At 36.8% G+C, this 12,057-nt stretch overlaps 1 protein-coding gene across 3 annotated transcripts in view; it reads left to right on the top strand.

Moving 5' to 3' along the window:
- Positions 1–12,057, top strand: part of LOC5578606 (kinesin-like protein KIN-7O) — a 50,607-nt gene that overhangs the window by 27,399 nt on the left and 11,151 nt on the right. For all 3 annotated transcript variants that reach the window (XM_021842250.1, XM_021842249.1, XM_021842248.1), the window contains one exon: positions 8,193–11,745. In XM_021842250.1, coding sequence (XP_021697942.1) covers positions 8,193–11,745 — 3,553 coding nt within the window. The remainder of the gene's footprint in view (positions 1–8,192; positions 11,746–12,057) is intronic.

The raw sequence follows: 12,057 nt of genomic DNA, 5'->3' as shown, positions 1-12,057 counted from the left end.
ATAGTTGAGTTTGTCACTAAATTTCGACTACTTACCACTGGAAAGCGCAAAATAGGTGCAGGAAAAGTTTGGTTGCCGTATACCATGACCCCACAGTTATGGATCAAATAGTATGGAGTCCAACCTATAAAATTCAATAAAACGACATGGGAAACGTAAAATTGTAATTAAAAAACACGAATCGAATCGTTTCAAATTGGAACTTCCATTAGTAAACTGTTTTGAGTGTAATATATACATAGAATTGCATAAAAATTAAAAATTGTGTCGGTTCCTGAAAACCATATTATGGATCAATTTTCATATTATGGATCAAATTGTGACATATTACGGATCAGTGCGCAAAATCAAGAGATTTTCAACTCAATGCATCTGTATTGCATAGTATGGCGAAAGTTAACAATGTGTCATATATTACTGCAAAAAATAGCAGTGTTAGAGCTGGAAACAAGGGTAAAATGTCTTTTTTATTGTGATACTGCATTGTAGTAACTGAGACATGAAATGTTTTCACTCCACACCAAGTTTTCCACCCATTTTTGTCTGCTAAAACATGAAATTTACAAACCTTGATGTTTTATTAGTTTTATCCTTAGTGCTATTGTCTGAAAATGTCGAATCCAATGCATAAAATAGCAGAAATCTACATATTTTTAAAGTGATCCATAACCGTGGTAACCAATCATTTCCTGGTCCATATTATGGATCACTAGTTAGAAGTGCTAATATTCGGCATTTGGAATAAAAGAATCAAGTAAAATGTTTTCCAAAGATGAATTTATACTAAATCGAAGCGAACGAGCATAAAACATGCTATAACATTTGAATTTTACCACCTGTGGGAGCTTATGAATGCTGACGGCACTTCTTACAGAAAACGACCATATAATGATAGCTGTGTGCTACCAACTAAACATTTGTCAAATATACAGTTATTTAGCGGTTGAATGTTGTGCTTAACATTACAAATGGTAAAAGACAAATAGTATAACATGCAAAAAATATGTTTTACGTCAACGTTAATGTTTTGAGCGAGTTATCCGATGTTGAACGTCAAAGTGATCCGTCACTGTGGGTGATCCGTAACTGTGTGGGCATTGTACGTGTTTCCTGGCGCCGGACGCAGGGTGTCTACTACCTGGAAAAACCTGGAAAACCTGGAATTATCAGGGAATTTTATTCAACCTGGAAAAACCTCAGGAAATTTCGGCTCCACACAGGGAAATTATTTTGAAACAGTAATAGATAATATAATATGTCGTTCTATCGTTGACATAAAATGTCTTCAATTAAAAAAATTTTCGGCTGCGCCGCTATCAAAACGCTAGTTGACATGTTCAGTCTTTTCAGATCACTATTTTAATGCAAGTCTCTATTTTTGGTTATGGTCTCTAAAGTCTATTTTAATAAAAATTATCTCTAAAGTCCCTTTTTAATCTGCTTGCAGTGAATTCTGATGCAAAATTATATTATAATTATAACTATTAGGCTTTTAGGCGACTATTCCACAAATTCTTAATGTTATTTCTTAGATCTCGCGAGGAATACTTCAGTCATGCTAGTAATTTCTCCAGTGAGTTCTTCTTGAATACTTTCAGAAATGTCTCCCCAGATACTATCAGCGATTTCAATGGATGCTTAGAGGCATTTCTTCAGAATTTGGTCTAAAAATCCTAGAGCACTCCAACGCTTCCTCAAAAGTTTAATCCAGAGTTTTTGGGAAAAAAAAAAAATTTCGACATTTGCCTACAAAATCCTAAAATAATTCCTAAGCCGGTTTTTTTTCATTTATTCCAGACATTTTCATAAGGTTTTTTTTTTAATATCCATCCACTATTACTCTCAGAAATTGCTCCAAAAATCCTTTTTTTTTTTTAAGGCACACTGTGCTCGTATTTTTAACTTATATATTTACATCAACTTTCACTCTCTCCTACTCTTTCACTCTCACACCGAGCAGGTAGGAGAGAGCTCTGCTGTTAGTGAGGCTAGCTGCCTGCGAAGAGGGTCAGTTTGTCTCAATCACCATCTGATACTGACGGAGGATGAATGTGCTCCCCAAAGCACGCTCCTCCGTGCGGTGTCTTCTGGTGGCTGGACGGGTTTTTTTGTGGAGGGGCTGGGAATTGAAACCATGATCTTCCGCTTATGAAGCGAAAGCGTAACCTCAAGGCTACGGACCCCCCTAGGCATTATTCGATGATATCTATTATAAACTTTTCGAAGAATTCCTCGATAAATTTGACATAGGATTCCTCATTAAGTTGCTCCTGAAACTTATCTTGGAATGTCTCCAGCATATCGTCAAAATATTGTTGCTGCGATTCAAAAACTTCTCTAATAATTTGTCAAATGAAATGGATTATTCAAAACTTTAGTCAAAATTCAGGGATTCGGCCGAATTGCTCCATGTAATTTCTTTAAAACGTCTTGTAGGACATTATTTGAAGACTCTAATTTATGTTTTAAATGTTTTAGGAAGATTTTTATCAAAAATCAGAAGGTTTTTCGGAGATCCTCGTAGGGATTCTTCAAGGAGTACTTAGAACTCACATAAGCTTCATATGAGGTTACTCTAGAATTTTCTTTCGAAATTCACCGCAGATTTTTTTTTTCTCCAAAATATCAAAAAAAATTCTTTATGTTTCGCTGGATGAAAAAATATTTAATGACTTCTTTAAGAAATGTTTAAAAAAAATTGGAGGCATTCTTGAAGGAATTTTGCATTCTTGAAGATTCTCTAAACGGGAATACTGGAGGAAGTCCTAGGGAAATCAATGGAATATTTTTTGGATAGATGATTCCTGATGTGATTATCCTTGGAATAAATCTAGATTGAATTGTTGAAGGTACCCGACTAGAGGCTTATAACAAAAATATAATAAAATTTTATCAGAATATGATATGCACATCATATTATGATATAATTTTGTTAGGCTCCGTTCTCCATAGAACATAATAAAACAGAAATATAACATAATGTGTTTTATTTCCCTTTAAGATATTTTATTTATTCATTTTTAACAACTTTATAACAAAATAAATAGATAGTTATGCATTTCAATAATATACAATATTATCGTATATCGAACAGTATTATAATTTTGATACTTTGTATCAAACATTATAACTTGGTTTGATATGTTTTTGATAGAATTAAAACATATTTTGTTATATTTATGTTACTATTCATACACTTTTTGTTATAATTTTAGTTATTTTAACAACATCCTGTATCAAGTTTGTAACAACCTATGCTCGAAAAAAACTTATAACATAATAACATATGCTGATATAATTTTGTTATGTACCCTTAGTCGGGTATATAGAAAGGGATTCATGGAAGAATTACTTAGAAAGTTCGTGACAAATCTCAAAACAAACTCTTGAAGAGATCTGGGGAGTAATATGTGAAAGAAATCTATAGTAAATCGAGCTGTTATACTTGTCGTAATGTCATAAGAAATTCCAAAAAGGGTCTTAAGTCTATGAAGCGTTTATTTCTAATACGGTCATAACCAGCCCTGATTTCCCCAAAGAAAAAAGTACCGTAACGCTCTCCAGAAATCCTGAATCCCATTTTGAGGGAAAAGATATTTTTTCTTAAGATCGAATAGACTTTTTTTTTCAAATATGACTTTGATGATGGCACTTGATCATTTGATAAACATTCTTGATTTTCGCGGCATTTAAATAAAAATCACCATTTTTTTCCTATGTTTACACTAATAACAAAACAGATAATTGTTTATTAAAGCGAAAAATACTTTGAAATTTATTGTTAAATAAATTTATTTTCAAGGATACCTTTCATTTAAAACAAAGTTGTTTGCCATCTAAAATTGACTATTCGTATATTTTTAGGGATTTGCTCATCCTGGAATTATTTTTTAAAACCTGGAAATCTCAGGGAATTTCATTTCTGTAAATGAGTAGACACCCTGCCAGGGTGTCTACTACCTGGAAAAACCTGGAAAACCTGGAAAACCTGGAATTATCAGGAAATTTTATTCAACCTGAAAAAAACCTGGAATTCTCAGGGAATTTTGGGTATAATCAGGGAAATTCTGTTGCATCTGTAATACAATGTAGAATATGTCCTTTTCGTGACAGAAAATCTTTTCAAACAGCTGCGCCGCTATCAAGATGCTGCTAGAAATATTAATTCCTTATTTTTTATTACCGATTTTTATTTATCCAACTTCTGGACAAAATTTCAAGGAATGCTTCAGATATTCTAGTGATTCTTTCTGGAATACCATTACTTCTCTAAACATGCTGCCAGCATTATTTCAAGGGATGCTTAAATGTACTCCTGCACAAATTTTGTTAAGAAAATTGTAGAGCAACATCATTACCTCCAGTAATTTTCACATAGATTACTCTGAAAAAAAAAATGACAGCGGTTAGCCTAGGATTTTCTCCAAATGTTTTTCTACTGATTCATTCACCGATTTTTCCAGTTATTATAGGAGATTCACCACATATTCCTTCTTTGCACAAACGTTCATTCCATAGTTTCGATATTTTTGCAAGAAATCCTACAATAATTCATACGTCGTTTTTTTTTTCATTTTTCACATGGATTCTATAAAAAATCATCCACGATTACTCTCATGAATTGCTCCGAAAATTTCCTCAGGCCTTACTCCGATGAAATCTTTTATGAACTTTTCCAAGAATTCCTCAAAAAAATCGACCTGGAATTCCTCATTAAGTTTCTCCAGAAATTTCTCTCAGAATATCTCCAGCATTTCTTCAAAATGTTATTGCGGTGGTTCAAACTTGTATCTAACAATTTTTCAAATAATATTTCCAAACTCCTTGGGTTCTTCAAAACTTCATTCAAGGTTCCACATAAGATAGCTATTCTAACAGGATTTTCTTTCATACTTATATTTCTATTATGTATTAGGGAGTCTCTTCGAATTTCTTGTAGGACAATATTCAGAAATACGGGTTTTTTTTTCAGCTAAGCTTTTTAGCTAAGAAGAATTTCATCAAGAATGCAGAAGTTATTTCAGATATTCTCGTAGGAGTTCATCAAGGCATATTAGAACTCACACATAAATTTTCTTTAGAAATTCCACGCGGATTTTTCTCTAAATTTCTTTCGTTGTAGGTTATGGCCTTCAGTTTATTGTGCTCAATAACGGATTTTAAGTTTTCATCCGACGTTTCGGACACATTTATTGTGCCTGAAACGTCGGATGAAAACTTGAAATCCGTTTTTGAGCATAATAGACTGAAGGCCATAACCTACAACATAATCATCACAGTCGTATCCCCGAGTAAATTTCTTTATAAATTGACATTTCCCTGGAGTGGAGACATCTCTAGAAGAACAACTAGTTTTTTCAATTTCTTTGGAAAATTAAAAAAAAATACAGAAAAATACAGAAATTTATTGAAGGTATCAAAAACTAAAGAGATCGTTGGAGTAATATGTGAAAGAAATCCACGGTAAATCGAGCATTAATACTTGTCGTAATGTCAAGGGACTTCGACAAGTCTTAGAATTATCAAATGAGGAACGAAAATTTCATGACGTGTTTCACGGTGTTTTTTTATATTCATAATCGTCTCATCTCTATTCGTTTTTTTTTTTCATGCGAGAGGTATCTAAAATTCTTATTTCGAAGACTATCAAACGCTACCAGACCCCAGGCTTGATAGAAACTCCTCTGCGATGCAAAGAGGAGGCGATTTTGCCGTTTTTCTGAGGAGGAAAAAATAAACTCAAAATTATCAACACAGATCCTCAAGCGACTCGAGTGAGAGTGCAGAAAAATGCGAGGATTTTTTCAGGCACTCTCTCTCTCTCGTTACGATGCTCACCATCACTCACACTTCAAACGAACTCTCGAGTCTGCCGCCCGAACAGACAGTCCTCGGGGAGTTGTGAGAGCACCTTTGTGCTGCATCTTCCTCGCTCATTTTTCGTTGCCTCTCTGCTTACCATTTTTCCGCTCCCTCGCAAAGAGGCAAAGGCAGCACGCTGTTCTAGAGTAAGTCACCGAACTCTGATGATGTTAAGGAGAATTATCAAGCCTGCCAGACCCGATATTATCTTAGAAAAGAAAAAAAATACAAAATGCCCTCTAAAGAAATTGGGTGTATCGCTAATGTCCATGATTTAGAATCCCATTTTAGGGGAAAGGTTTTTTTCCCTTATGTTCGAATAGATTATTTTCTTCATCTGATTTTGATGATTGAAGGCACTTTCAGATCATTTGAAAAAAAAAAAATATTTTGTGGAAATCAAATGAAAATCACAACATTTTTAATTCTTATTTTTTCTAATGTTATTTGTTGTTTATTAAAATGAAAAATATGTAAATTTGAGTATTTTTTTGTTTAAGTGCTTTGAAACACTTAAGAACTTTGAAACACACCAAAAACTTTATTTTTAGTCATGTAAAATGAACTATTCATCAATCATTTATGTTTTTGGAGAATTTCCAGAAATTTGATTTTTTTAAATCTGGAAAAACATGGAAATCTCAGTGAATTTCATTTCTGTAAATTAGTAGACACCCTGCTAGAGGAGAAATGTTTAAAAGAATTTCTAATGCATTCTCTGGTGGAATTCTTCAAGAATGTTTTTAAGCAATTCGATAGAGATCCTTCGAGAAATTTTCTGGTGAGATCAGAAAGTCTGGGAATCATTTTCCGTGAAAATCCCAGGACGAACTCAGTGAAAACTGGTAAGTAAACGAGTTCTTGGAGAAAGCACTGAAATGCACGAACATAATTCATGATAAGATTAAGGAAGAAACACAAAGGATATTCCTTGTGAGTTACAAGTATTTTCTTCCAGAAAAAAATCTTAGCTACGCTAATGGTAACAAATTTGATTCATTCCAACCGTTCCAACAAAACTGAAGGCTATTCTACTGATCTTTCGCTTCTAGACATAGAAAAAGCATTCGACAGTGGTTTGACATGGAGACTTGATTGTAAAATTGAAAAAGTTCGATATTTGATTTAGAATAATCTGAAATTATCTGTCAAATCGCACACTTCTTGTTAGTTATCAGAACTCAAGTTCTGAAAGACTCCTGTAAGAGCTGATGTTCCTCAAGGCAGCATTTTGGGACTAATATCATACCATATTTTCACATCTGACTTACCTGAGTTACCTCAGGGATGTCAAAAATCTTTGTTTGTCGATGACACAGGCCTCTCCGCCAAAGGACGAAACCTGCGTATCATCTGTAAGTAGATTGCACAAATTTTGGATGATTTCATACTTACAGAAATGGAATATTTCTCCTAATGCTTTCAAAACTCAACTAATAATATTCCCACATAAACCAAAATCTCCTTATTCGAAACCTTCAAGTAGACATTTTGTCACGATGAGAAGGGTTCCAATACATTGGTCAGATGACGTCAAGTGTCCAAAGCTCATGCTAGATAGCAATTTTACTTTAAAAAATCACATCTAAAAAAATAAAAAGACGCCTACAAGTTAATGCTTCCAGAGGACGATCTGCTATTTGAAGGAAACACCACACTAGACAACGTACTAGCTTGCAACGCCCAGTGGTCGAAATACCTTCCCGACGAAAAGTTTTCTGGGCTGAAGCGAGAATCGAACCCACACTCCTTGACTCGATGTGGTTATCCCCTTGGTAACACTAACCGCACGGCCACGAAGCCCACATTAAGAACATTCAAGCCAACAGAAGAAGACAATGTATATAAAATTGAAATCTTTGGCAGCACCCATTTATTATGTAACGCTAAAATTGGAAATTTCGGGCCCCCTCCTCCCCGTCCGAAACGCTTTTTGTATGAAAAATTACAAACTTCTGTATGAGTCGTAACGCTTGAGCCTACTCCCCACCTCCGCTCCCCTAGAGCGTTGCATAGTTGGGTGGACGGTGCCTTTGAAGCTTTGCTACGACTTTTGGGGTTATCTGAGAAGCCACTGAAATTATTTGAAATTAATTCTAAATCATATAAGAAATAATCGGCGATGCGTTGATATTAACAGTTTAGCATAAATTCTATATCATGAAAAAATGAGACCCATACAATTTCAGGGTGATTTTACAGTCGTTGACATTGCCATAATTTCAAGGAAAGGAAGGCTTTTGTGCGGTTATTGAATTATCCAAACAGATACTTATTAATTATGTTCAATACCCATATATATATTTTTTCCAATTCTCTTTTTTCTCCAGATGTAAGGACCTCACGGTAGATCTACATCAAAAACAAGAACAAATATTCGATATGGAAAAGGAACTGATTATCGCACGGAAAGAGCGCGAGGCAGCCGTCAAGGAAGCCGAACATTGCCGAAACGTACAGAACAGCGTCCAGATGGAGTACGAACTGTATCAACAACGCGCCAAGTCACGCGAAAACGAGCTCATCGAATCGCTCCAAGAAGCCAGAGGCGGTACTACCCCGAAAGCAGACGTCCAAAAGATTTTGGAGACCACGCGGCAGGAATTGAAGCAACTTGAGGTGCATAACTATGAGCTGCAGCGTCAACTTGAACGGCAAACTGAAGAGTTGGAGAAACTTAAGAAAACCGAACATGACCACAGCGAGAAGCTGATCAAAATGAAGGAAGCCCTGGATAAGGATGTCAACAGGAAAGATGCGAAGAAGCTCTTCCGGTTGGTGAACAAGTTGAGGGCGATCTTGGCGGACGAAGATTTGTTACTGATCAACACCAGTATCGACACAGACGAGTTTGCCGATAGCTTAGGGGACTCCAGCTTCAACAGTGATAGTCTAGACCGAATGTCGCCGTCAAAAATAGTTCTGACAAATGACACAGGGAACACGAATGTGATCTACAAGAACGGCAACAGTCAGCTGCTGGACATGACCATTGAAAATGGCGAACTCAAAAAGCAACTAAAACTGCTAGAAGATGAAAACAAAAACATGAATGCTTTATTGAAGAAGTATGAAAATGAGATCGAGAAGCTGAACAAGACTGATAGTCATATGAAAGAGCTTGTGAAACAGTTGGAAGAGGAGCAATCCAAGTCGAAGAGTTTGCACGATGTGTTGCAAAGCAAGAAGGAAGAGTTCGAAAAATTAACAGTTGAGTATGATGAGCTGTCCACACAAGTGATGGATAATATTCAGGACATTGACAATTACAAAGAACAGATTGAACATCTACAAAAGAAGTTGCAGGAGGCTTCCAACACGATAGAGTCATACAAAAACACTGAAACCGAACTTCAGCTTTTACACGAAAAGAACAAGGCAACTGAAAACCAATTGAGTGAAGCACATATGCGCATCATTCAGCTTCAAGAAGAAAATGAAACACTTTTACCATTCAAAGCAAAATTCGAAGAGTCCACCCAGCAAGTCGCTCAGCTTGAAAGTGTTTCTGAACAGCTTGAACAACTAAAAGCAGAATATGAAGTGTTGAAGGCAAGAAACGAAGCCCTGGAGGAAGCTAAGAAGGAATTAGAAAGTAAATTGTGTTCCATGGAAGAGTCTCAAGAGAAACACGGGCAGTTGCAAACTCACTTTGAAGAGCAACATTTGAAGCTCAAACAGCTGCAAGAGGAAAACCATGACCTAACAGTGGCAGTCCAAGAGCTTTCCGCAAAGATTGTCAGCCTGGAGGAACAGATGGTTCGAGAAGATAATAGTGGTGTCGAGTTGGTGAGCGAAAACATCAAAGCTAAACTGGAAAGCAGCCTTGAGTTGATCAAGGAAGAGCGAGATCATCTCTCCGAGGCACTCCCCAATCTGGAAGAAATCGAAAGGAAAGTGCAAGATCTCGAACAGGAGAATGACGATCTGAGGAAACAAATCGACGGATTGCAAACAGATCAAAATGAGTGGGATGGAAAGTTTGTAGCTTTGCAAACAGATAAGGAAAATGCCATGCGAAGTTTAGAGAAAGACTTGAACGAGCTGAATGACCGATATGCCAGTCTTCAAGATGCCAAACAGAAGCAAGAAGAAACACTACAACTTCTGTCCGATAATGTGTCTGCACTGGAAGAAGAGAAATGCGTTTTATTACAGCAGATTAAAGCATTTAAAGACGAAAAAGCGAATAATGAAGTAGCAATAAATGGTTCTCTAGAACTGGAAATTAAACTGCAGCAATCGTTGGAGGAATTGTCCGCCCTTAAGGAAGAGAAGGCGATCCTAGAACAGCGAATCGAATCCCACAAATTGGAACAACAGTCAATTGAGGATAAATGTGAAAGTCTCTGCAATGAACTATCGCAAATGATAACGGTCAAAGACCAAGCCAACGAAGCTGAAAGGCAACTACTCATGAATGAGAACAATAATCTGCGAAGCGAACTGCAAGAAAAAGACGAAGCGTTGAACGGACAAATCAATGCTTTGAAATCAGAGCTGACCGATGTAGGCGAACAAAAAAGTAAACTTCTCGCAAAGCTGCAATCCTTAGAGAACGAAATGGAAGAGTCGTCAAGCATCCGGGAGCACCTGGAACGGGAAGTCCGAGCACTGAAGACGGATTTAGGCAATCTGCAGCAACAGTTGACTGAGAACAACGGAAAGTTGGAACAATTCCAGAAGGAAAACGACTCGTTCCAGCACGAGTTGAAATGTAAGACTGACGAGGTTGAACAATTGGAGGAGAAGCTGACTGCAGCGCTGAAAGAAAGCGTCGAACGTGTTGGCAGAACTGAAAGCGAGTGGGTTGAGAAACTGAGAAATGTTGAAAGCTGCAATGGAGAGCTCAAGATCAAATCGGATGCGTTGGAAACGGAGAAAAATGGCTTGTTGGAAGAAGTGGTGGCTGTAAAGGGGGAATGTGAATCACTGCGGGAGCTGATCAAGCAGAAGGAGGTTGAACTAGAGACAATTAGTCATCAGGTTTCAAGATTGGAAAAACAGCTGGCTGAAACGGAGTTGAGAAATGTAGAATGTGAATCACGTAGGACAGAAGTTGAGAAGTTGCGTGATACCTTAGAGCTGGAAATTAAGCAATTTAAGAAAGAAATTGAAAAGAAGGCAGAAGAAGTGATTAATCTGGAAGAAAAATTAGCTGCAGCAAAACTTAATGGTGACCAGATTGTTGAGGTCGAAAAAGAATGGGCTGAGAAGCATAAACATATGGAAGCTTGCAACGAAGAACAAAGGCATAAGCTTGGTGCTTTGGAGAGAGAAAATGAACTTCAGCGGAAACAACTTGAGGAGGCTGTAGCTGAACAAGAATCCCTCAGTAAAGAACTGAACGAAAAAGATTGTCAGTTAAAAGAGGTTCAATGTCAAATTGAATCATTGGAGAACCAAATAACAGAATTGAAAACAGAGAACGACAGATGTACAAAAGCGGAAACTGCTTCCAATGAAAACCTGAAAGTAGAAAAACAACATTCCAACGAGCTTCGAACCCAAATCGACGAATTAGAACGAGTGAAGGATGCGTTGACATCGGAGTTACAAACCGTACAGCAAAAATTCAATAGTCTGACCGACATTCACACCGATATACTGCAAGAGAAATCTCTAGTGGATAAGCAAATCATCCAACTGGAAGCGCAACTGGCGAACGTCAGGGCGGAACTGGTAATTCGTGACGACAAACTGAGCAGTTTTGGAAAATTATTGCTGGAAAATAAGTCCGAAATCGATCAGCTGAACGAAAAGCTCAAGAGCGAATCTACTACCAGAGGACAAATGGCCGAGCAGCATGATTCCGAAATGAGGAAAGTTAGGGAAGAGTTGGTGGCTGAAAAATCAAAGGTGCTGGATTATTGCAACAATCAGGTGAGCGAACAGTATTTTTATGGTGTAACACGAAGGGGGAAAATCATACTCCTAGATTAACGAGCAAAGGTTATTTCAGTCAATCAAACGGTTATTTCAGAAGGTCTATTTACATTTTATATTTTTGAAGGCATGCTAACCAAGCCATAATAAATCACAGTGTTTATGGAAGAACACATATATTTTATACATTATATTTTATTAGGGGTTGGAACGATTTCTGGTTTTCAAGTATTTCCTAGATATTTAATACCGGGTATCTACTATCTGGAAAAACCTGGAATTCTCAGGGAATTTCGGCCACAATTAGGG

The sequence above is a fragment of the Aedes aegypti genome, chromosome 2 (assembly GCF_002204515.2).
Source record: "Aedes aegypti strain LVP_AGWG chromosome 2, AaegL5.0 Primary Assembly, whole genome shotgun sequence".
Classification (NCBI taxonomy): domain Eukaryota; kingdom Metazoa; phylum Arthropoda; class Insecta; order Diptera; family Culicidae; genus Aedes; species Aedes aegypti.
Note: the sequence above shows the minus strand (reverse complement) of the source record. Positions and strands in the feature narration are given on the sequence as shown.